This window comes from Chelon labrosus (assembly GCF_963514085.1).
Source record: "Chelon labrosus genome assembly, chromosome: 14".
NCBI classification, from domain to species: Eukaryota; Metazoa; Chordata; class Actinopteri; order Mugiliformes; family Mugilidae; genus Chelon; species Chelon labrosus.
Window position 1 is genome coordinate 5399574 of NC_140347.1, and position 27120 is coordinate 5426693.

At 43.2% G+C, this 27120-nt stretch overlaps 2 protein-coding genes across 2 annotated transcripts; both read left to right on the forward strand.

The window, feature by feature from the left end:
- Positions 1-302: 302 nt before the first annotated feature.
- Positions 303-11348, forward strand: flvcr1 (FLVCR choline and heme transporter 1; the record flags this gene model as incomplete). Its single annotated transcript, XM_084561034.1, has 10 exons — positions 303-1037; positions 2056-2200; positions 3122-3268; positions 4573-4640; positions 5476-5579; positions 5773-5883; positions 6877-6982; positions 7511-7622; positions 7729-7796; positions 10821-11348. 10 exons carry the CDS (start codon positions 303-305, stop codon positions 10917-10919), a joined length of 1695 nt encoding a protein of 564 aa, XP_084417160.1. The 3' UTR covers positions 10920-11348.
- A 3944-nt stretch (positions 11349-15292) lies between these two features.
- On the forward strand, positions 15293-21862 carry LOC311499403 (uncharacterized protein; the record flags this gene model as incomplete). The annotated part of the gene is made up of 6 exons (XM_084560354.1): positions 15293-15299; positions 16544-16855; positions 18805-19110; positions 19193-19294; positions 19370-19398; positions 21445-21862. 6 exons carry the CDS (start codon positions 15293-15295, stop codon positions 21484-21486), a joined length of 798 nt encoding a protein of 265 aa, XP_084416480.1. The 3' UTR covers positions 21487-21862.
- Positions 21863-27120: the final 5258 nt, after the last annotated feature.

The window sequence follows — 27120 nt, forward strand, 5'->3', positions numbered from 1 at the left end:
CAGACAGAGAGAGACGCTCAAGCGTGGCGGACGCACCGGACGGACACATGGAGGCGAAGAGGAAGCCGGTCAGGACTGGATCCGCGATGTTTTAGAAGAACCCGGGACGCGTTAAAGCAGAATTTATTCTTTTTTATTTATCAGGCGCACGCGTCTGGTTTCTGTTCTGCTTAATCGCGTCCTCTGGAGCATCGCTCTGAGCCGAATGAGGAAACAGCCCCGCGCCTCGCAGCTCTCCGTTCACCATCTTTTCTTTTTCCTGACATAAAAAAAAACAAAAAAAAAAAAACCGAGCGAGCGTCATGGTCGCAGGTGAGCTGGTGCAGGAGCATGTGCGCGCGGACGCGAGCGCACCTGACGACATCGCGGTCGCCGGGAAGAAGACGAGCCCAGAGCCCGATGGAGCCGCAGAGCGATACGCGGAGAGGACGGGCGGGGCGGGGGAGGAAGGAGAAGCGACCCGCGCACCCGAGCAGGAAGAGGAGAAGGAGCAGCCGCCGGATGAAAGAGAGGCGATGCTGCCTAACGGAGGAGGAGGAGGAGGAGGTGGAGGAGGAGGAGGGGAGGCAGAGGATGAGGAGGAAGGGAAGAAGCTGGAGACGAGGCTGTACGGGCGCCGGTTCGCGGTGCTCGCCGTGTTCAGCCTGTACTCCCTGGTGAACGCCTTCCAGTGGATCCAGTACAGCATCATCACCAACGTGTTCACCAGGTACTACGGGGTGACCAACGACAAGGTGGACTGGCTCTCCATCGTCTACATGGTCGCCTACGTGCCGCTCATCTTCCCCGCCACCTGGCTGCTGGACTGGAAGGGTCTGCGGCTCACGGCCCTGCTGGGCGCCGGGATCAACTGCGCCGGCGCTTGGCTCAAGTGCGCCAGCGTGAGCCCGGACCGCTTCGGGGTCACCGTGGCCGCGCAGGTCGTCTGCTCCGTGGCGCAGGTGTTCATCCTCGGCCTGCCGTCGCGCGTCGCCTCGGTGTGGTTCGGGCCGCGGGAGGTGTCCACGGCGTGCGCCACCGCGGTGCTGGGGAACCAGGTCAGCGTTTATTGACACTGAATTATCACCGGAGAGCGAACGGAGCAGGGGCGTCACAGTCAGTTTAGATCAGGGGCCACGTCCAGCCCCCTTTAAGATCAGGTTGGGCTGCACCAGTAACATAATACATTTAATGAACTATTCTATTACAAAAATAAATCTGTTCAATTTCAGCACATTGCTTCCATCTATAGTTTAATTCTGGGTCTCAGTGCAACTTTTGCTAAAATTGTAAAAAATATACCAACAAAAACAAACAGTGCAGCCCCTAGTGGACATATTAGGAACTACAGCTAATAGTTTTAACTGAAAATTTTGGTTGTCTTTTAATGTCTTATATGTCATTTTCTCACTTTTTGCAAATTCATCCCATGGGCCAGACTGGATCCTCTGGAGGTCCGATTTTGGCCCACTGGCCGTATGTTTGACACCACTGGTATAGACATAAGTAGAGAACATAGGTAGAGGTGTAACCACTATAGTACGGTCTAATACATGAGTGTCAAAGTAATTTTGTCTTGGTGCAAAGAAGAAATTAAGAGAATGTTTACATTTAATAAAATATCCTTTAAAAAAAAAATGAAATTTCACAAGAGAGGTAAGTGCAGTTTGGTCACATTGCTGTCTGATGTTCAGTCCTGGGTCTCAGTGTCGTATTCTCTTTCTAAAACAGTGGACAAATTAAGAATATTAGTTATTTCCATTGAAGTCGGGGCCAGATTACACCCTCTGGCGGGCCGCTTTTTTATGTTTGACACCTGTGATCTAAGGCACTGCAGTAGCATGAAAAATAAACACTAGCAGCTAATAGAACAAAAAATATAATGCACCAATCAGGAAGTACACAGACCGACAGTAAAGTCTTAAAAAAATAAAAAAATAAACTAAAAGCAGCGTCGTTTCAGATAGAACAGAAATATTTTATCATTGTTTAATGGCAGAAAATAAACTATAATCTAAATCTCCAGTTACATGTGTAAAATGTTAAACTGTGTGTCTCCGTGTCTCTCGTCCTCAGCTGGGGACGGCCATCGGCTTCCTGCTGCCTCCGGTCCTGGTTCCCAACACGGCCGACGACATCGAGTTGATGGGACACAACATCAGCGTCATGTTCTACGGCACAGCTGCTGTCTCCACGGGCCTCTTCATCCTCACGGTCATAGGTTCGCGCCGCATTCACAGCCTCACACACAGTCATGTTACTTTCCATCACGGCATACGTTTACCATTCGCCTCCGTCCGGTCCAGCTGCCAAGGATCAATTATGCTTCAGTTGCCACATGCTCGTGTGTTGAGTTTCCTGCACGTTAGGACAGATGTATGCATGTGTGCGTCCTCGCGCTTCTGAGGCCAAGATGTCCTTACTGGATTGTAAATACTCCAGAGGAAGAGGCGTCAAACATTCAAACAATCTGGATGAATTAGCGAAAAGGTGCGAAACTTTAAAATAAAAACAGCTTTTCCTAGTTTGTCCGCTTGGGATCACACGGTTTGGTCAAAGGTTTAGGGTTAAGATCGGATCAGGAACTGAGTCACTGGTGGTGGAGCGGAGATAAATAAATAAATAAATAAATAAATAAATAATTCAATAAGGTAACATGTGTGCCTTCAGTGAAAGAAAGCAGGACTTTACAACTTGTTCCAAAATATGGATCATCTCCCCAAGTCATGACGCACACACAGCTGTTCATGGTTCTGATCCAGCATTAGATCCATTAGAGACAGCAGCTGTTATAATATGTCCCTCAAATGATGTTGGTGTTTATGTGCATGCAGAGCTTAGATCAGATTTCTAGTGCTGGCTGGGGACGCATGTGTTTAATGCCAGGTACCTGAAGCCGGTCCTTAAATTTGCCAGTCAAATGCAAAAGAACTATCTGAGTTCAGTAGTTTCTGCATGAATTCACTAGTCACACATGTATTTCTGTTAATAAGAAGGCATCGTGGAAACAGGAAGTAGCTATTTTGGCTGACCAACGCCCCATCATAGGCGTGTGTTTATAACACAGATAGCACGTTGGAGTTCCTCAAGGCGCGACCCTGGGCTCCTGCTCAGTTTAAACTGCTTTCTGCTTCTTCTACAGTGATAAAAGACCGGCCCGCTCTGCCTCCCAGTCACGCCCAGGCCGTGTTGCCGGACTCCCCTCCCGAAGATTACTCCTACAAGCAGTCCATCGTCAACCTGATGGTGAACAAGGCCTTCATCCTGCTGCTCATCAGCTACGGCAAGTGTGAAACACCTTCGACATATGGAGGCATTCAACTGACATCCAGAAATTTGAGTTTCCGCACGTATTTCTGTATTCTTGGAGACCTATTTCCCGTCACCACAGTTTTTATGACCGTCCTCACATAAAAAAGGTGAATTTCATAATCCCCTTTTGTTGTCCTGTGTTAGTTTCAAGCCCCTCTGGCCCATTCAAAGCCAAAAAACACAAGCCCCGGGCTCATCTTACACCACACAGCACCGAGCAAAGGTGAAAGGTGTAGTCGTCTCCTGTTAAAGATGATTTGTCTTCTGCTGCGTTTGACGGGTAGCAGCAGTGGACGAGGCGGTTTTTCGTGTCCATATGCATTCAACCTGCATTTACAGTGTTTCCGCTACCTGGCAACAGCCAATCAGGGATGCACAAACACACTCACAGAAAGTCATGACAGCTGGACTACTAGTAGATTCCACTAAATGTACTTCCCTTCAAGAAGTACAAATTCTGCAGTAGCTCTACCTGTCAGAGAGCGTCTCATGCGTTTGCATTTGTTTGCATCTCAACCAAACTACGTTGATATTTGTCATGAGCAACTGAACAACTCCTGAGCTTAAAGGGGAACTACTGTTTTTTTACAACCTGGACCTTATTTCTGGCATAAAATACGATCATTTACTCACTCATATAACTTTGGTGTAATTTGCAGTCAGTCGGGAGATAATTAGATCAGCGTATATGCATATAATGGGAGTGACTGGGGCACCGAAAGGAAGCCTCTGAATAACGCATTATCTGCCGCAAAACTCGTTAATTTCACCAATATTTTGTTATGATACGCCAGTGGTATTCCCCGTTGAGTCTGGAGTTACCTGTTATCATCATCCAGGGTGTGTCACCATCTAGACAGACCCTGGATGATGACGCCTCTGAGCGCCGCGCACACCCACGACGGTCGCCTTGTTTACCTGTAATTTGCTACTGATATTTTTTTGCAAAATGGCTGAATATCTTTCAGATTCTGAGGTTGTGGACGAACCATAGCAGTAGCATGCGATAACAAAATATTGGTGAAATGAACAAGTTTTATGGCAGATAATGTGTTATTTAGAGGCTGCGTTTCGGTGCCCCAGTCACTCCCACTACATGGATATACGCTGATCTAAATATCGCCCGACTGACTGCAAATTACACTAAAGTTAGTAAACGATAGTAGTTTACGCCAGAAATAAGGACCAGGTTGTAAAAAACAGTAGTTCCCCTTTAAAACGTGGAGTTTGCAGACGAGAGAGAATGGCTCAGAGTCTTTACTTCTTTCTTTTTCTCTGCAGGTATAATGACCGGCTCTTTCTACTCCGTCTCGACGCTTCTCAACCAGATGATCATGGCGTGCTATGAGGTAAAACGACAAAACAACAGAAGCACAATCAATGGGTTGGGACTGAAAGCTGACCCCACCCCGTAGCAATGACACTCCTTGATGGCAGCAGACATCCCCAGCAGGATGCAGACACAAAAACGCTTTAGGAACAGCTAGAAAAAAAAAATCATGAAGAACAGTACATGGGGTTGACCTGGCCTCCAGATTCACTAGATCCCAAACTGATCAAGTATCTGTGGGATGATCCACAGAGGCCCCTCCCCTCAAAGGCCCCCATTAACAACATTCTGTTACCAGACACCACAGAACAGCACAAGGGAGACCTGCACAATATTAGTAAGGTGGTCATAAAATGTGAACAAGCAGAAACCCGACGTCAGAGATAGAGAATGAGGGAGGGAACAGAGCAACTAGTGATGGCTTTGATGAGACGTTGGTTTGTTTGTCCGCGGCTCTGAGTTCATTAGCTGCTTTCACGCATGCCTGCTGCTCACCACAACACTGCCGGCGCACACCCAGCCTTCATTCAGTCTCTCTCTCTAGCTTTCTTTCTTTCTTTTCTTCCCCCAGTCTCTCCCAGATACTGTACATTCACTGACTGACAGGAAGCTCGAGGCCCATTCAGCGTCCGCTTGTATCGGCAGCACAAACACAGATCCTCAGCCTTGCATGAACTCATAAAACAGTTGAACCGTCACATGATTCAACGGCTGTCTCCCACCATAAATCCCTCACAATCCACCCCCCTGCCCCCCACATCTAACAGCCCTTATCCATATTTACACAGAGACAGAACATGTGACCGGTTTGTTCTTCGCCTCTTTAATAAAGGAGCTTCCTTTCATCTCTGCAGAACCAGGAGCTGAACGCTGGGAGAATCGGTTTGACTCTGGTCGTTGCCGGGATGGTCGGCTCCATTCTCTGCGGCCTGTGGCTGGACCACACAAAGACGTACAAGTAGGCAACGCACTTCATGTCTTATTAAACACTGTATTAACACTTTTGTGGTTTTTCCCCCACGTTTGCATCACTTCATCATCACATAATTCCTGTGGTCGGGGTAGGAGACAAGAGGAAGGAACAAATCAGTTATTACAGAAGGAACAAGTCTCTTGATTGGTGCTTAATCAAGAGGTCTCTCTTTTTACAGGATGACCACACTGATCGTGTACGGCCTGTCATTTATCGGCATGGTGGTCTTCACCTTCACCCTGGACCTCCAGAACATCTACCTGGTCTTCTTCACCGCTGGAGTCCTGGGGTACGACTAAGTCCCGCTTTCTTTCATGGCATTTACAGCACTCTTAAACAAGTGCGTCAGCTGCTTTTCTGTCACGATGCCGTGTACATGATGCATGTACGTTTAACTTATTCATGGGTTCGACCTTGAGTGGGGAGTAGAGGGGTAATTTGCACCGACGCGTCACATGCCCACCCTCTTTACGATGTCGGGTTTGCGTCAGAGGGTCCATAAAGACTCTGCACAGTCCACATAACGTGTTCCCTCCATCTGTCTCGTGCTTCCTGTCCATTAAAACCTCTGACCTTCACAAGAACATTCAGGGTGTTCTTATCGTGAAGCCCTCGTGTGCTGGTAGAGTACAGTTAATATGTGATCAATCATTGCTGATGCGCAAAAAAATTATTTTGCAAACAGTTCTTCTTAGCCATGTTCAGATGTGTTATACTTTGGGGATTTATGCCAAAATTACTACTACTACTTTCATTGTTTTCTGCATGAAGGAGCAGGGAGCTTATTGAATAGTGGTAAAAATTGAGTGTTTCACCCGAACACAGTCCGTTTCTGATCTTGATTATCTTGATTATGTCTCATTTATTAGTTTTAATGGCTGCCAACCAATATTAAATGCTATGACAACCAACAAGAGTTATATTGTTGGTTGTGTAGGCTACAGTTTTGCATTCGCGATAAAGATGGCTGCATTCGAAGCCAACTCTGAAGACACAAGGTGGTGTGAACTCACCCACTGTTTTGGGTTCAAACAAACCTGGAGGCGATACATGCAGCAGACACTGTGTGGATATTTGACCTGTAAATAATGAAAGAATGTGTTCACAAAATGATGAAGCTTTCACAAAATCACCCGGCGCTTAGAGGACGTAATCGTGGATCAGTGGTGTGGCAGCGAAACCAGTTTGGTGTCTTTTAGAAGTGTGTGTTTAAACAGAGAAGACAGTTTATTTACTTTTTTTTTTAAACTTTCTCTGTAAACTCCTACCTCTGTGGCTTCAGGTTCTTCATGACCGGTTACTTGCCCCTGGGCTTTGAGTTTGGCGTAGAGATCACCTACCCAGAGTCTGAAGGAACATCGTCAGGACTCCTCAATGCTTTCGCTCAGGTACGGCTAAAGATCTGCTGTATGTGTGACGTGCTAAATGAATAAATATGACAATCCTGGTGACATCTGGAGTGAGAGTGGCTTCTTGCTTTGATGAGGAACACTTTAAGAAGGCACATTTCTTCCTGGTCAAACAGTTTTAAAGCCCTTTGAGTCTGTAGCTGGAGAATCTAAGTAACTGCTAGCTAATAATGTACGTTAGCTAAAAGCTAGGTATTACTAGCTTTTAGCTAACGTACATTTGTCTATGTTTCAACGTACCGCAGCCTTGGAGCCAGACCAACTTCCTCTCTTTCGAATTCATTGTGGCGAGGAAGTTGGTCTGGATCTGATAACGCTCCTGCAAAAATCTGCCAGGCCAATCAAATCGTTGGGACTCGATGGACAATCATCTTCATTTATCAAATAAACACTTTGCTTTATAGTTTTTCCGCCTCGTCCCAGCTATATCACTGCTGAGAGCTTCAACAGGGTCAGTGGATTAGCATCTGTTAGCCGTTCGTTGACCTGTTGTGCGTTTGTTTGCAGATATTCGGGATCATTTTCACCCTGATTCAAGGTAAACTGACCACAGACCACAACCCACTGGTTGGAAATCTCTTCCTCTGCGCCTGGATCTTCCTGGGAATCATTCTCACGGGTAGGTTGTGTAAAGTGTGTATGTGTGTGCGCGACTGTGTGTTTCATTTGTGTGCATGTCAAAGCAAATGTTTAAACTGCCATGTTTCCCTCGTTTTATGCTTCAGCCTTAATTAAGTCAGACCTGAAGAGACACAATGTCAACATGGGAGCAGAGAGCAACCGCCTGCAAGCGGTAAGTTTACACGACTTACAGTCACTGTAGAAGCTCAGTGATTATTCTTTGTGCATATTCACACTTTTCTGATTCGTCAGTCTTTAAGACATCTCTACCATCTGTACCTCATAATATTATTATTAAATAGAAATTCAGTGATGTAAGTCTCCGGAGTCGTGACTGTATACGTTCAATCAAGTGCCTCAGCTTCCTCGCCTACAAATATCTTGTGTTTGAAAGTTGTTCTGGAGTATCTCCGTTGGGATTGTGTTCCTGCAAAGATCTGCCAATGGGCCAGTCATATCGTTCGGGGGCGGGGCTTAACGTGGTGATGGACAGAAGAGTAACAGTAGTCATAGACGTCATCTGAGCGTTGAATTGGAGGAACTGAGTCTAGCTACATCAGGCTAAGCGTGTCATACTGTATGTCAGAATTACACCGATCAGCCACAACATTAAGACCACTTACAGAATAGAAAAATAAATCTGTGGGCAGATGACGTCAGGCTGGCTTCCAGACTAGCATGCTGTATTATTAGTAGGCTAATGTGCTAATGCTACATAAAGTCCATATATTAGCACGTCACTGTCTATGCGCTCACATGTATCAAACAAGCTAGAGGTCTGTTTATGTTTCATTGCTAAGAATATGGTTGAGGTTGCAGCTGCAGGACTGAATGCAGGTCAACCACATAGTAAGAATAAAACAAATATTTCATGTAATTGCACATACGCCAATCAGCCATTACATTATGACCACTGACAGGAAGTGACTAACATTTAAATCATCTTGTAACAATTCAATGTTCTGCTGGGAAACTTCTGGACCTGGCATTCATTGGTGTGAATGTTACTTAGACATGTAGCACCCACCTAGACCAGACCAGTCACCCCCACCCCATAGTAATGACACTCCTTGATGGCAGCAGACATCCCCAGAACAGCACAAGGTGTTGACCTGGCCTCCAAATTCACTAGATCCCAAACTGATCAAGTATCTGTGGGATGATCCACAGAGGCCCCTCCCCTCAAAGGTCCCCCCACTAACAACATTCTCGTGCAAGACACCACAGGACACCTTCACTCATGTCCATTCTCTGATGAGTCTCAATGAACCCTGAATCTTTCTTATCTGTCAAACTCTCTGATTTTCTCTTTCTATCTGTGTCCCGTGGAGTGTCCTTCGGAGGCGACTAAATTTTGTCTGGGTGATATTTTGTCGTCCTCCTCTGTCTCACAAAGTGACTGTACGATGAGACATGTCCTTGAACCTTTGTCTGTTTTTATGTTCTAGCCTTTCTCAACATAGATTCTCCTCTAAACAGACACAGCTATATTTTTTCAGTATAACCTTGACACCAGCTCCCTAATTTGGCCCTTAAATCTGATTCAAGACTCTTCAGTCGGCCTTAACTCACCATCCTGCTGATGTAGTGCCCTTTAGAAAAAGCAAATTCATTCTGCCTCTCCTCGTCTGTCTTTCTAAGCACTGGGCAGACCTAAGACATAAGTTTTGCATATGTTATGAATTTATTCATACATTTATTTATTTTGAAAGAAGACCTAAAAAAATGAATCAGATGAAAGAATTTAAAAAGAAAAGAAAATTATTGCTTTTTTTTTAACCCGACTGCCTCATGTCTCAGCTCAACACCTCAATGTGCAGGGTTTCAATGGCGCCTCCTGCTGGTAGCATCAGGAACGACACCAAAAATTGAACCCTCACCTAAAAGCATCAAAGCACCTTTTAAAGGAGAGTCACTGGGATCAATACACTTGGATCAGACCCCATAAACCCTGCGCATTGTTACTTTTATTAATCTGTGTTAAGTGACGTTTTTACTGCTTCTGTGCAGGCGCAGCCACAGCGACACGTCATTTATTTTTCGGTAGATACGGTGGACAAACATTTGCTTATTCCCAAAAACACAAATGAGTACGGCCACTTTAAAGTAAATCAAACCAGCTGCTGTCCTGAGCATCTTTATTACTAATATTGCTTTTATTATTTGATGGATTTCACCAATAAAGAGACTTTCAGATTACATTCAAGAAGGTGTGACTAATAAAAACTCATAGTTATGTGCGAAGCAGACTGGTCTAGTTCCTCCTTTAGTTCCTATCTTATCTTGACTAATGTTTCAAAGCCAGAATGGTCAAACCTTTCCTTTCTTTCCATCAAGCCGATGGAACACAGTTTGAAGCTGAGGCTGTTCTGTTTCATCAAACCCAAGCAGCGTCACCTCAGATTAAATTAAACATCCGCCTGGCTGATGACTAGAAACAAGAATCGAGATCAAGAAGAGTTTATTCTCACTTCCACAAAATGTTAATGAAAACATACACTGATCAGCCACAACATTATGACCACTGACGGGAGAAGTAAATTACATTGACCATCTTGTGACAGTTCAGTGTTCTACTGGGAAACTTCTGGACCTGGCATTCATTGGTGTGGATGTTACTTAGACATGTAGCACCCACCTAGACCAGACCAGGCACCCCCACCCCATAGCAATGACACTCCTTGATGGCAGCAGCCATCCCCAGCAGGATGCAGCCACAAAAACACTTTAGGAACAACTAAAAAAAAACAAAACATGAAGAACAGCACAAGGTGTTGACCTGGCCTCCAAATTCACTAGATACTGGGGGAGGAGTTTAGGTTTTTATTTGGAACAAGTAGCCTGCCATAACTCTTATTTGTGTATGAGTCTGGTAACAAACCATTTTGATTTCATTGTTTCAACTGTTATAGAGAATTAAACTACCTCTGCACTCTTATTGGATAGTCCAAATCAACTCCATGGTGCCCAGATGATGCTGTTATTCTTCTATCCATCACCACATAAAGCCCGCCCAAATGATTTGATAATTTGGATGCATAATCAGTTGCCAACGGAGCGACGCCAGACAACTACTTCCCACCGCAAAACATCTGTGGACAGTGGAAGTCGGGCTGACCTCCAGTCTATGTCTTCAAAGACCCATTGTTCTGCTTTGAGATACCGTCCAAACTTGTTTGTCCTTTCTGTGTTCCAGCTTCCCACTGACTGTCCCGGTGACTGCCCTTCAGAAAAGAAAACCAACGGAGTCAAGCTGGAGCCCTCGCTCAGCTTCTCCCGTGAAACCTCGCTGTGACCTGCCAAGACAGTGATTCACAGTCCGGCTGAGAACAAGGTCTCCCGGGCTGCCCTGGGAAACACCTCGGCACCGCTCTCTAGGCAAAGTACTCGAAGGTGCGCCTGGCTTTCGTTGCCAAGTACAATCTCCTCAACATTCGGAAAGCTGGAGGCTCTGGGTCTGAGACCAGTTTAATCAAGCACAGCCACAATTCACAGAGGATCCGGGCCAGGCGGCCAACGTGGCACAAAGAGAGTTGATCACGGCTCCACCCGATCTTTTACACTCTTTCTAAACTCTTCTGAATGGCTCATGTAGAGGAACTTCCCAAGCAGTGACGTGCAGAAGAAGCTCCAATGGTTGCAGCCTTAGTTTGATTACTGTACGCAAAATGTGATTTTTGAAGGATGACATGTTGGTGAAACAAGCGGCCAGTCCCTGAACGTTTTCTGCGCCTCTAGTGGGATCGCAAGAGCAGGGGCGCCGCTGCTCGGGCCAACATTTCCTGAGTTTACTTGAATTAACTTTAGACTGTAAAAGGAACGCACTGTAAATACCGTCAGCGTTGTTTCATCTCAGCCCTCCTTTCACGCGTCGGTAATCCGAGAGGAGCGCGACTCAGATTCCTGAGATCTGTTTTAAAACGGCTTCAGACAATGTGACAGTTTATTTTTCTAAAAGAAGCATCCGCAGTTAGTTTTGCACGGTTCGCCTTGGCGTTCGTAATGACAACAAATATACATACAATGTGTCTTACATGGCTGACATCGTCTTAAATCGTCCACAGGTTTTTATTAGCTGCTTCTTTCGGACACAAGTTTACATATAGTAGAGGCCAGCCCGAGTCATGTTGTTCCATTGCAACGCTACTTGACACGGAAAAGAAGCTCGGTAGACATATGAGGGCACGTAGGTCCATTAATGTGGAATGACTGATGAAAACCGCTAAAAATGTAATCTGTGCTTTTAGCGGAGGTCTTTTAACACATTATTTTGCATTTTACTGCGATATATGGCAGTGGGAAGCCACAGGAAATGGGGCAACATACATTTTCAGAGGGGTGTAGGGTGGAGAACTGTAGCTTTTGTCAATGGAGTGTCTGCCCAACCAACATTAGCCGGTTACGAAGGCAATACTGAAAAAAAACGAAGCACTATCCTCATCTTTGGCGTCGTTCTTGAATCCGTTAAGTCTTTGTCTATTACATTATGTATTTTATTAATTTCTGATAAAAGCTGACATCACCAAAAGCAAGGACTTTAAACCGTTTGTCATTAGTTAAAAGAAAACTATCGTGTTTTAGTAGAAACCAAGTGCAGTAGTAGAACAGAAGAAGCCTTAGCGTCTAAAATTTGTGGCTGCAGTGTTTTCCAAGTCAAACCACTACGCAACAAACTGAATGTGAATCCGTTCAGCGCACAACGAGAATCAAATGCACAAGTTCAGGTTTCAGACTGAAATGCATGTTTCGAGATGTTGTTTTTTTTTTTTTTTTTAATCGTGTTATTACGCTGAGAATGTCGTGGCTAACGCTGCCGCTGCTGTTAGCAGAGACACAGGCATTAAACACAGTGAGAGTGGATGTCAGAAGCACAACCTTTAGATTCATTTTAGTTCTGCTCCTAATAGTTCGTTTTACCAACGGATGTAGAAGTCTTAGCTGCTGCGAAAAATAAAACGACTTAATATGTTTATTAGCCTAGCGTAGCCTAGCATAGCTATACTCAGTTCTTATCAGAATATGAGTCTGGTTACAGTCCATTTGGATTTCATTACGGGGTGTGTTTCAATACCTCTGCACACAATTTGATAATCCTACAACCAATCAGAGCAACAAATTACGTGAAATCGAGCATCTGTTTGTTTTTCGACTCTAAACGTCTAGCTTCTCTGACGGCAGCCATTTTGTTGTAAACAAATTCAACTCCGCGGTCTCTCAGACGACCGCCGTGTATGACCGCCGTTACGCTTCTGTCCATCACCACATTAAGCCCCACCCACATGATCTGATTGGTCCAGCAGATCTTTGCAGGAGCCGAATCAGTTCCCAGCGGAGAGACTACAGACCAACATCCTGCCACAAAACATTTGTGGAAGCTGGCGTGGCCTCTAGACTAGCATTTTACTTCCTATTATTAATGTATTCCACCATAAATTTTCTTTTTAACTTCCTTATGGTTGAAAATATTTATGTGGTTGTACTTCTTTTACTAATGTCTTAGCGTGTTCTTAGCTAGTTTTTTTAAAAATCATTTTTAAAGCGCACTAAAGTCATATAATTTATTTTTCTCATTAGCTTAGACTATTTATTTTGCCTGTGAAATTATAGCGAAGCGATGAGAGGGTTAATAATGTCTAGTCTACTGTTTTGAACATTTCTCTGTATGACCAAAACACATTTGTGAGCTCCAGTAAAAGAATATTATGTAAAAATTGTGTCCACTGTTTTCTCCCATGACGCGCTCTACATCTTTAGATTTGAGGCCCGTTTTAATTACGAAACAGTGTTTTCAGGAATGTGGACAAAGGACAACTTCTGATGTGTGAGAACTTATGTATGCACAACAGTAATAGACACAAGATCTCATTTTCTAGAAAGCAGATGGTCTACATCGATCAACCATAACGTTGTGACCACCTGCCTAAGATTGGGCAGGTCTCCCTTTTTCTGAAACACCTAGAATCTATGTTTCTCAAAGCATTCGTGCACCAGGTTGCATTATCTTGCAGAATTCCAATCAGGGAATACCATTAAAGGCTGTACAAGGGCTGCAGCAGTGTTGACAGGCAGGGCTCAAGGTTTCCTAAAAGAACATTGCCCAATGCACCACACTTTGGTTTGCCTTCTTCCTATAGAGCATCCGGGTGCAACACGTGGCACGCCCCCCGGATCACCACCTGACTGGTCTGCAGCTACGCAACCCCGTAGCTACGCAACCCCGTACAAAACAAACTCATGCATTGTTTGTTCTGACATTTCTTCAGAAATCTGAGCTACCGATTTCTCTTTGGGAGAGTCTGAAATAAAATAAAGAGACCAGAATGATTGAAATTATTTTTTCTTTTTGCAAAGAAGGTCAGCCAGTCATGCAAAGTGCTGTGTGACAAAATCTGAGTGAAACAAGCTTCCCTCAATAGTACAGAGTGCACTTTTATTTTTTTTGTTGTTGTTGCTGCTACCTGATCAGGTAGCGATAAGTCTGCATGAGGGTGATCCAAACCAGCTCAACCGATGTACACCAGCAAAATCCCACGCTGTCAAAATCCGGTTAACCATTTGCTCGCCTTCTCTAAGCCAGTCATTCCCTTGTCCCCTTGTCCTCCTCCTCCTTGGAGTCCTGGAGTCTAGCCACCAAATAATTACCTTGCATGTCCAGGTTTCCTTCAATAAATGCACTCCCCATTGATCTCAATTGAACTGTGCATGACAAAATTAAAATTTAAATGCTATAAATAATGATTAAGTTCAGTCCAAACAATTTTGCTTGTTGTCGTGTCCATTTTGAGGAAGAGAAAGACAAGTTGCGTTTGAGGGGTGTACGCAAACACCTAAAGAACTCCTTCCTGCACTGGTTGGGTGGTGGATGCTGCCGTTTCGCTCATGCTCGGCCACAAAGAGAAGGAAATTTCATCACGCCTGTCACAGAGGCAACAAGACTTTCAAGAGTCAGACAGAGAATGTCTCCACTGGTAACAATCCTCATTTTTCTGCTTCGTATTGAAGGTAACTGATGTATATTTGTTGCTTATTTAAGTGTTTATCCTCGTTTTTGTTTAGTTTTAACTATACTTGAAGTGGAAATGGTAAAAAATAATCAGAAGATACAAGGATTCTTGGATTTTAGACTTCTGTTTATAATACCATAATAGTGTTTTAAATTTGATGATATACCGTAATGTTTGGCACAGAAGACAGACGTCTATAAGTGACATCGTTAGCAGCACAGGACACTTCCTCCTCTGAGCGGTAACTATTACAAAACTGTGCTGCTCACATTAAAAAACCGATGCATCAGTTATACTTCATTTTCGACATTTCAGTTGTCGGAGAAGTTCGATTGCATCACAACCTGTCAGCATGACAAACTTCCAACAGCTCTGCTCTACAGACAGACTTCAAATACTCATAAATCTGACAGTATACTTTTATACACCTTTTTATATGTTTAATTCCTTGATGTCGCCACCTGGATTTAACTAAGCAAATAGGTAGGAGCCTCCTATTGGATAATTACTGCATGGATGATTATCTTTCAGCTGGAAACAAGTTATTTAACCCCAACTGATGCAATGGGTAGCTTCTCATTTCTTAAACAACCATGTCTAAAGACACATCCTGTAGTCGTGGAAAAAATGTTTCAGTGATGAAACAGTGATGATCATTCAAAAGATGATCAGTGAGGCTAACCGGAAAAAAATGCTTCAGTTTGCTAGGGAGCATAAAGATTGGACTCCGGAGCAATGGAAGAAGGTCATGTGGTCTGATGAGTTCAGATTTACCCTGTTCCAGAGTGATGGGGGCATCAGGGTAAGAAGAGAGGCAGATGAAGTGATGCACCCATCATGCCTAGTGTCTACTGTACAAGCCTGTGGGGGCAGTGCTATGATCTGGGGTTGCTGCAGTTGCTCAGGTCTAGGTTCAGCAACATTATGTTGCCCAAAGAATGAGGTCAGCTGACTACCTGAATATACTGAATGACCAGGTTATTCCATCAATGGATCATATTCCAAGATGACAATGTCAGGATTCATGGGGCTCAGATTGTGAAAGAGTGGTTCAGGGAGCATGAGACATCATGTTCACACATGGATTGGCCACCACAGAGTCCAGACCTTAACCCCATTGAGAATCTTTGGGATGTGCTGGAGAAGGCTTTGTGCAGTGGTCAGACTCTCCCATCATCAATACAAGATCTTGGTGAAAAATGAATGCAACACTGGATGGAAATAAATCTGGTGACATTGGAGAAGCTTATCGAAAAAATGCCACAGAGAATGAGTGCTGTAATCAAAGATAAAGGAGGTCCAACGAAATATTAGAGTGTGGGATGTTTACTCTGAAACAAATCCAGTTTCTTATGGAAGGGTTTCAATTTCCTGGTCAGCCTCTAAACTGTGACACTGTTTCCCTGCGTTCCTGTTGCTATGGAGTCATCTAGTGGCGTTAAGCAAAAACTACATTTTCAGCTGCAATCATCACCATAAACCACATGTTTAATTTTTCTAATCCTGATTGTGCATCCAAAGCGCTCTTTATGTCTGTATAGGACAACACTACTGTTGCATATCTGAGATGCACACACGGTGACCAAGAAACCACCCGAGGCAAAACAGAAGGAAGAATATAACCGATTTATTTAGTTGTCAGAAGTAACGCAGTAAATGTTGTGCACAAGTGTAGTGGAGAAGGATTGGACCATGTGGTTGAGCCAAATAAATGAAAACACAATAAAACAAGGTCTTTTAGTCTGTCCCTATCTCTAAATCACAGTAAGTTGCTTTGCTTTGCGTTTGTTTAGACAAACGATAAAAGTTAAGATTTTGAATTAGCTTTTTATTTCTTCCCAGTTCCCCTCGAAATTCAGTCCCTGTCATGTGTAAAAGTCTGACATTGATAAAAACAATGTTCATTTCTTTCCAGCAGATGTCAGTGCAGGGTTTGGCACTATCTATCGCAGACCTGGAGGAGATGCCACCCTGCTCTGTGAGGCAATCCAGAATGTGAAATGCTCCGTCATTAACTGGCTTTACAGCAGAGATCCGTCTCAGACCGTATTCGTGGCAGAGAACGGCAAAGTTAGGAGGAACTCTGCCCGGGCTGCCCGGCTAAGTCTGACCGGCAACTGCTCTCTGATCGTCAGCAACATCACCCCTGAGGACGCTGGTCTCTACACCTGCCGGCCTGGAAGGACCATTGACCAGAACACACTGGTGTACCTAAACATTCTGACTAGTGAGTATTTTAAATGAGTTTGGGCCAATTATTTTCTCGTGTCTTACAAACGCACCCCACGTATTTGAAGAGTTTCAATAAGTGAGGACCATTTAGGTGAAAACTAATTAGAGATGAATTAGGCGCTTTATTGTGTCGTTAGTTGGTTGACAAAGGTTGCGCTTTAGCTGCTATGCAAGTAAACAACACTTAGGTTTACCTAAGCAGCTCCTTCAGCAGCAGACTGCTGCATCCACGCTGCAAGAAGGAACGCTACCGCAGGTCCTTCATTCCAACAGCCACCAGGCTGTACAACACCAGCCTGAGTCAATAATAACTGTCTTTTTGCACAAATAAATCTGCTTTCTTTGCACTGCCTTTTTTGCACGAACCACTACCTCACCGTCTTATAGTTTTTTAAAGTTTTAGCAATTATTTATTTGTAAAGTTTATTCCACCACCACACTGTATATACAGAATGTCTTTATATTTCTCTATATATTTTTTACAGTGTTGTTATTTTTTGTATATATTTCTCAAATTAGTACTTGTGTTTTTTTGGTAATTTCCCCTGTCAAAGTCATCATATATATTTTTTGCCAAATTCCCGCGCTACTGTGACAAGGTAATTTCCCATACGTGGGATCAATAAACATCTTATGTCTTATGTTATGTCTTATTTCTTAGGTTTACGGCTTTCAGGAGACGGGGTTTAGATGGGGTGGGGGGCGTAGATGGACAACGACAAAAACACGCGCATCTGGGTGGAACTCACAAATTATAAATGCATGGTCATGTAGACACAGAAATGACATACCGTCTTGTAAATAAGATAAATAACACAAGGCCATTTAGTTTGTTTAATCAAAGAACATTGCATAGACGAGGGCTTGTATTCCTAAAGATTCTGAGAATCCTCTCAGAGAGCTCCTGACTTAGCCTAGCAAGGAGTCTTAGCTCAGGAGTGATTCCAGAACATTCTCAGAGAACTCTGAGCAAGGAATGGACAGAAACTCTTATCTTAGTGAGGAGGTGTGGCTGACCCCGTTGCTAGGTATGAGTCAGCATTTCAAAAGGTGTGATAGGTTGACCCTAAAAGCTAGACGTTTGTTGCATTTTTGCATTTTCCCGTTGCTAAATACCTCAGCGTTGTGATGACTTTCATTTCCGGTGATACTGCATTGTGGCGTTGGGCTGGAGAAGTAAGCGCATCTCTAATGAGATCAACCACGAACATGATTCCTGCACGATCTAATCTGTAGCGTTTTATAAATTCGCTGTCAGTGTTTGAAGAATATCTCTCCTGTTTTCTTTCCTCCATTTTCTCCTCTGCTTCAGAAACTCCTAAGCCTCTTAAAAGTCCTTCTCCCTGCTCTTAACAGATCTCTCTCTGAAGAGCTAAGATTCTTTAGGAATACCTTTTATCTCTACCAGGATCTACTCTGAACTTTGAGGGGAAATTCTTAGAAAATATCATGATTCTAAGAGTGTGGCCTTTGAGCAACTCTTTGAGCTAAGAATCTTTAGGAATATGGCCCCAGTTCTTTAGGAAAGGTAACCTTAGAATGACCTCTGTTGTGATCTGGAGCTGTATAGAAAGTAAAATTAAGTGAAATTAACTTGACCTTGGGGTGCTGTTGAGGGGCAGGGCGTGCCCCTAATATAATGGTAGGGGAAACACTGCAAAATCAGATGTCATGCTTTGTTTCCCATTTTGTTTTGGTAGAGAAATTTTCCTTGTGTCATGTTTGCCAGTACTTCCTGACCTTGACTGCCTCCTGTCCTGTGATGTTGCTTGCTCTTCCCTTCGCTGAGCAACTTAAATCGTCAAAATTTGTACTTTTTTAGTTTGAATCTTGCAGACAGCAGTTGGAACGGAGACATGAAACGAGTCTGAAAGCTGTGAAATATTAAAATTTAATTTGAAAGTATTGGCGTTAAATGTGGGAACGTCTTTAGGGACCTCGTAGTATATTTAGTGTATGATTTCACCACTTGTTTTCCTTCAGTCTCTCCATCTAAACCAGACACCGATCCAAAGAGGGATGGAAATGTCACATTAGAGTGCTCTCTGCTGAAATACAGAGGATTACCTTTTTGTCAACCAAACAGCATCCGCTGGGTGGATGAGGCCGGAGCTTTGCTCGGTGGACAGAAGAACTGTGTTTCTTATCTGACTGTGAAGCGTCAGAGTGGGAACAACAGAAGATACACCTGCCAGTATGTTGAGGGAAACAGTGTGAAGATAGAAGCTCACTACACTCCTGTCTTCACAGGTAGGACCCCAATGTACAGGTCAATCTTTCTTCTCTCACTAATTTCCATAAACTCATCATTTGAACCATCTTCTGTCCACAGACTCCACTCACTGGTCTCCTCTGACCTACATCATGTTGGCTTTGCGGGTCACAGCATTGATCCTGATGACTGGAATCACCGTTCTTGTCATCAGAGAAAAAGGTGAGATAGTTCTGGTCCTAACTTAACATAAATTAGAAGTTAGGGATTTAACCACAGCCCTCTTTTTGTTTCCAGGAAGTAAGAAGTCACTGGAACACACCAATGTGAGTACAATAAAAACTATTCAGTCAGGAGAGACTTTGTTCTGAGTGAACAATAAAGATTTATTTCATAACATGCACATAAGAAATATGTAAAAAAAAGTCTTTGGCTATTAGACCGAATAGCGTCATCGTAAGATTTTTAGGGGTAGAAGGTAAAGCCGTGGTTAGTCAAGGAAACCCCCCTGGGTGAACACATAGGATGAAAAGTGGACCCTAATGAGTTTGACCCAGACAATGGATGTGAAAACTGGATGTGACAAGGGCAGAGGAGAAACTTATTTAAAATTTGACAGCAAGGACTTCGTTGGTTGATTGATATAGTGGCAAAATTTGATGAAACTGTGAACTTCCGCTGTCACCTGATTACAGCAGCAGAAAGAGAGAGAAAGTCCCAGAGGCAGATGCCCAAGTCACCGCAACTGACTCCTCTCAACGTGGAGGAGCAGCGGTTCTACTCTGAGCTCCTCCCGTATGTCCAAGCTCCTTACCCTATCTCTAAGGCTGAGCCCAGCCACCCTGCGAAGGAAACTCATTTCGGCTGCTTGCATTCGCGAGTAGTTCTTTCGTTCATTACCCAAAGTTCATGACCATAGGTGAGGGTTGGAACGTAGATCGACCGGTAAATTGAGACCTTTGCCTTCACCACGACTGACCGGTTAAGCATCACTGCAAATGCTGCTCCGACTGTTGATCTCCTGCTCCCTCCTACCCTCACTCGTGAACAAGACCCCGAGATACTTGAACTCCTCCACTTGAGGCAGGACCTCCTCCTCGACCCATAGTGGATAATCCACCATTTTCCCGACTGAGGACCATGGCCTCAGACTTGGAGGTGCTGATCTTCATCCCAGCCACTTCACACTCGGCTGTGAACAGCCCCACCAAGAGCTGGAGGTTGTTGTTTGATGAAGCTAAGAGGACCACGTCATCTGAAAAAAGGTTCGGTGATCCTCCGATCACCGAACCCAACACCCTCCCCCACCCGGCTGTGCCTAGAAAAACCGGTGACAAAGGGCAGCCCTGCAGAGTCCAACCCTCACTGGGAACAGGTCCGACTTACTACCGGCTACACGGCCCAAACTCGTACTCCTTTGGTACAGGGACTGAATGGCCCTTAGTAAGGGGCCATCCACCCCATACTCCCGGAGCACCCCCCATAAGATGCCTCTGGGGACACGGTCGTAAGCCTTCTCCAGATCCACAAAACACATGTGGACTGGCTGGGCAAATTCCCATCTCCCCTAGCGAGGGTAAAGAGCTGGTCCATGGTTCCACCTCGATCTGAGGTTCAACCATCGACCTCTTTTCCAGCACCCTGGCATAGACCTTGCCGGGGAGACTGATGATTGTGATCCCCTATAGTTGGAACACATCCTCTGGTCCCCTTTTTTAAAGATGGGGACCACCAGCCTGGCCTGCCACTCCAGAGGTACTGCCCCCAAAGTCCACGCAATGTTGCAGAGGCGTGTCAGCCAGGACAGCCCTATAACATCCAGAGGCTTGAGATACCCAGGGCGGATTTCATCCGCTCCCGGAGCTCCGCCACCACGGGGTTGTTTCACTACCTCGGCGACTTCTGTCCCAGAGATTGAATGATCCAACCCCATGCCCTCCGGCTCTGTTTCGAGGTGAAGCCGACTATATCTAGTTGATAGTGCTCAAACTCTGCCCACAAGCTCCGGCTCCTTCCGCCAAGGCCCCCACTTCTTTGTTAAATCTAAACATTTTTATTATGTACTTGTTCTTCTTTGCACTAAAACAAAGGGAAACATTTGTAGCTGTTGTTATGTAGATGTTGGTCAGTCTGCTTGAAATCAAATTGTGCTATACGTGGCCCCTGAACTAAAATGAGTTTGACAATTATCTGGCTGCCTTCACCAGGAGACCCAAAATACTGACTGTTGTCTCTAAATCCCAAGTCATCAACTGCCGATGTTTGCCCAGATCAATTCGAGGCATGCTGAACCCTCTTATCTGTCATTTTAGCGACAACAGAAGTTCCCCCGAGGCATCTTTAAGCTGGATTATTGTTTGTTGTGTTCACAGGTTCATAAGGTCGATGCAAATCCTGAGGACACACCCAAATGAAGGAAACCATCCTGCAGCTCCCGTGCTGCTCCTGAACTTCAGCAAACCAACTCAGATGAACCAGAGAAATGAGTCATCAGGATTTTATATTATGGAGACTGGAGTTTTAAGTTAAATTAATATATGCTAGTTTAAATATTTTTTTTTTTATTGCCAACCGCATATAGCAGACCCAGTATATAATGAGCTGAGAAGACATTCCTCCGGGGCCATGGAGCTACATGACTAGTACAATTCATAGGATTGAGCATACAGTGTGTGCAAATCCTATCCTTGTGTTTCCTGGTGTTTCTATTCGTCTGCCCTGGATTTACCTTTTGACCTCGCCTGATGTATCTGTGTTTCCCTTATGGTTCCTTTTCTTTTCTGTGCTGACTCTCTATGCAGCACCTATTATTACCTTTATAGTAAGTCTCAATTAAACTGGACTTTTTTATTACATCCACATTTGCTTTTTTTTCTTCAAATTTAAATCTCCGTTAATACACATTAAAGGGGAATTACTGTTTTTTACAACCTGAACTTTATTTCTGGCATAAAATACCACCGTTTACTCACCCATATAACTTTGGTGACATTTGGAGTCATTCGGACAATATTTAGATCCAGTGGAGCGCCGCGTTTATCCATATAGTGAGACACCGAAACGCAGCCTCTAAATAACACATTATCTGCCATGAAACTCGTTCATTTCACCAATATTTTGTTATGATACCCTAGTGCTATTCCCCGTTGAGTCTGGAGTTCACATACGTGAATAGACAACAGGTAACTCCAGACTCAACAGGGAATAGCACTAGTGTATCATAACAAAAGATTGGTGAAATTAATGAGTTTCATGGCAGGTAACTCGTTATTTAGAGGGTGCGTCTCAGTGCCCCAGTCACTCCCACTATATGGAAATACGCGGCTCTAAATATCATCCGAACAACTCCAAATGACACCAAAGTTATATGGGTGAGTAAACGATTGTATTTTATGCCAGAAATAAGGTCCAGGTTGTAAAAAACACACAGGAGCTCTCTGAAGCTGGACACCGGTTCATTCATGGCACAAGATTAGCCTGGACCTGTCCCTCCAAGAGTCTTAGACTTAGACTTAGATAAACTTTATTGATCCACAAGGGAAATTGCTTGGTTACAGTAGCTTAGTTGTACATAAAAAACACACTCTTAAGAACCTCAGATAAAAAGAAAATATTAAATAAAATAAAATAGAAATAAAAAATAAGTAGAATAAAATCTAGTAAGATAAAATAGAAATAGTATAAGCCAAAATGTACAAATTATCATATTAGCATATGAACAAATGTACAAGAAATAAGGAAGGAAGAATATAAATTATATATACAGGGTAAGGTGTAAGGTCCTGCACAAAAAGAATTAGATCTGTGACAATCACGATGCTGCACATTACACGATGGCTCTGTCAGGTTCCCCTGATTGGCCGAAAACCTATTCAGCCAACTACAGACGCCAGTATGTTATTATGCCAAGTGTATGGACATTGTCATGAGCCAAAAAATATCATTTTGTAACTCGACCAAAAAACTCAAGGTAGCTTAGTACTGAATGTGCAATAACAACGTATGTTTAACCATGGCACCAGGCCCAGGTTAATCTAAAACACAGTTTTTTACAGTTACTACAGTAGGGGTGCCTGCTCCATCTCTACATCAGTTTGGGGGAAAAAAGATACCTGCTCTAAATTACATTGCCACATCACCACAGATGATTACGTGTAGTCTATACAGGAAATCCACAACTTCTTCTTCATGATGCGGTCATTTTGAGAAGGGTGAACACAAGCTGTGCCTCAAGGATGTACGCAAACGTCTGAAAGAACGCCTCCTTGCCGTTACTAAGTTTTATCCCTTAGAAATTTCAACACCCTGGTAGTTGCACCACAAAGACAACAAACGTTTCAAGAGATCAGGGAGAGAATGTCTTCACTGGCAATAATCCTCATTTTTCTGCTTCAGTTTGAAGGTAAGTGACATATTTTTGTTGCTTATTGATCTTTTTTATAAGATGTAAACTTTTAAATTATAATTTCTATAGAATGTCGGAAAAACTAAACACACATGGGTTCTTGGGTTTTAACTGACTTCTGTTGATACCATTAAAATGAAAAGGGGGGTTTTGAATTCAGATTCAGATTATCAGAAGTTCACATCACAATAGCGCTTTACAACAGACCTGAGAGACTTCTAGCATCCCTATTCTGCAGTCAGAACTCTGGCTGTTCTCATGACAAATACTCATAAATCTGACAGTATACTCTTATATAACTCTTAATTCCTTAACAGATTGTGCAAAAGCCACATTTCACATGGTACAAAACAAATCCAGTTTCTGATGGAAAAGTCTCCATTTCCTGGTGTGACTCTACACTGGGAGACCGTTTCCCTGTGTTCCTCTTTCTATGACATCTGTATACAACAGACAGAGACTGAGTCATCTAGTGGTGTTGAGCGGTCATTTTTCAGTACAGTCACAGTCACCATGTTATTGTTTATTATTGGGAAAATTACAGACACTTTTCAGAGCCGACGTATCAGTATCTCTGAAGATCAGTAAACCTCATATCATCAGATGTTTTCAGTCTGGTTTATTTTACAGTGTGGTCTTTACTTTCCTGCAGGTGTCAGAGGAGGAGATGTCTATGTTTATTACAGACCAGGAGGGGATGTCATTCTACCCTGTAGCTGTGCGTCCTCATCTGGTACAACATGCTCCAACATTAACTGGCTTTACAACAGAGATGGATTAAATACTGTATCCGAAGTTAACAATGGAATTATTATCAAGAACTCAGCTCGAGCTGCCAGACTGAGTCTGTCCAGTGACTGCTCTCTGATCATCAACAATATCACTGCTGACGATGTTGGTCTCTACGGCTGTCGGCTTGGAAGAACCACTGACTTGGATACAAATGTGTATCTAAATATTCTCACTGGTGAGTATTTTGACTTGAACGCATTAACCTGGACACAATCTCATGTTCATTGTAAACCCTCCCTCAGCTGTGTATGAGTTGACAGTAAGAATTAAACATCTGTCGTCATGGTGACAACTCTTTAAAGTCCATAACAAGCTGTTCCTGGTGCATCTGAATGCCTCACTTGTTTGGGACAGCATTGAACAATGAGAGACCCTCTCAGTCATTTAGATGGACACAGGACTTACATGGATATGCCTGTTTTTCAGAAACTGAGAGGAGTCAATCTGATTGGCCACTGTTTGTTTATGTGTTAGTCAAACTCTCTAAAGTTTTTATGCTACAATAATTATCATCACATTTCTTTCAGTCTCTCCATCTCCAGGTGCTGATCCAAAGAGGGATGGATGTGTCACATTAGAGTGCTCTCTGCTGAGATACAGGGACGCCTCTGATTGTCAACCAAGAAGCATCCGCTGGGTGAATGAGACAGGAGCTGAGCTGCATGGTGAAGGAGTTGGGTACAAGCTCAGTCGACAGAATAAATGTGTTTCTCATCTGACTGTGAAGCGTCAGAGTGGGAACAACAGAAGATACACCTGCCAGTATGTTGAGGAAAACAGTGTGAAGATAGAAGCTCACTACACTCCTGTCTTCACAGGTAGGACACCAAGTACAAGCCAATCTTTCTTCTCTCACTAGTTTCCATAAACTCATCATCTGAACCATGTGCTGTCCACAGACTCCACTCACCGGTCTGCACTGAGCTACGTCATGCTGCTTCTGCGGATCATAGGACTGATCCTGTTCATTGTAATCACTGTTCTCATCATCAGACTCAAAGGTGAGGCAGTTCAGATAATAATGAATTAAACATAAATCTGAAACTGGGAAGTTAATCACATCTCTCTCTTTTTCCAGGAAGCAAGAAGCTACTGGAAGACAAGAATGTGAGTAAATACTTTACATGCCTGTAAAGCCTCTTGTAAACAATTTGATACTTGTCATCTGCCCCCTGGTGGATTTGTCCATGCTCTGCAGTCAGTAGCAGGCTATTGGCAGCCATTTCCAAAATGGCTACTCTCATGGACTTGCTAGTTTTATGCTCGGAAATCTCTCTGAAAAGCTTTACTTGATTGAAGCAACGCAGTATTACTTCATACTTTATACATTATTTTGGAGTAAAATTCTGTTGATTTAATATTCATTTTTTTGCCATTTTTTTATTACATTAAAAAGTCATATTACAATATGCATTAATTTATTCCATATCAATGTATATTAATGTGGCAGAGGTTCACTTGGTAATCGTTTTTGTTGTCCTTACAGTTAATATAACCTTTATAATATATATTTACCAATTCACAGAAGAAATTCATAGACAAGCATCAGTTGTTCAGTCCATCTTTGTCTGAACAAGGACAGAAATATTATCTTTCTCTACCAAATTGTAAAATAAAAAGGTCATCAACAGAATCCTGTTTAGGAGAAAAACAAAAACAAACCAACAGAAATGTCTGAAATGTTTCAAATACAATAAACAGACAAAAACTGAGTTCAGTGAATTTGGAACAAACGCCTGGCGTCTCAAATACTATACAAAACTAAAATCGAACATGGAAATGGTTATTTTTTAAGCACTCTAGTTTAAAGATAAAAAAAAAAAAATCTGACTATTATTTCATATGTCAAGCTTCACAGGGTTGGAATACAGCTTATAAAGATTCAAAATGGCACTGATAAATCAGTTTAGGGTTAGGGTTCTCAGTATGATTAGTTCAAAATAATTATTTTGTCATGTGGTTTTTAAAACCCTTGACTCCCCCAACTCTTCCTCCTGAAATTACTTTTATGCAATCAGAAAATATGTATTTAAGGAAACATGGAAACTTAAGGAAACTTAAATTGATGGCTTGTACACATAAGTGGGGCATCAAATAATGTGATCCAAAGAAAAAAACCAAAAACATTCAGCCTCTCTTGAATTATCCAGAATAACTTCCTCTGAAGGTCTTTTTGAGCTCCTCATCTGTCATAATTTCCTGATTCTGAGATGAAAAAGCTTTGTTAGATGTGTGCTAAAGATGCTGTATGACCTAAACAGATTTCTGGACATATGTCACATTCCAACAAAGTGAGCGACCCAAATGCAAGGTGCCATGTAAAAAGCAGGTGGTCCCAGTAGTGAGTCTACACGAACGAGTTATTTAAGTGCAAGGAACAGGAATGACAATATGCTGAATCTGTAGGTTCTGTCGTTTGGACCAGATGAAGAGTTGAGACGTCACATCTCAACATAAAGCTGCTGTATTTGTTTTAAATTGTTTTTGAAGGGCAGCTTTGCAGTGGTAGATGACATTTCACAACTTTTGAGTGCACTGGACAGGAAGTCTTGGTGACGTTCACCAACTGGATGACTGTTATCCAGCCAATGGGTTGTTTCCCAGACTGGTTAGCGGCATCCTGAACCCGTTAGCTGTCACCACAGAGGCTCCCTTGAAACTCCTCTTAGCTTATTATTTGTTGTGTTGTGTTTCACAGGTTCATAATGACGATGCCAATGCTGATGTCACACACAACTATGAAAACGACGCTTCTGCACCGCACTGAACCTCAGCAAACCAACTTCAGCTCATCACTTGCTTTCTCTTCTGTCATGTTCAATCATTTTATCCCTCTGTTTTCAACTGCTTA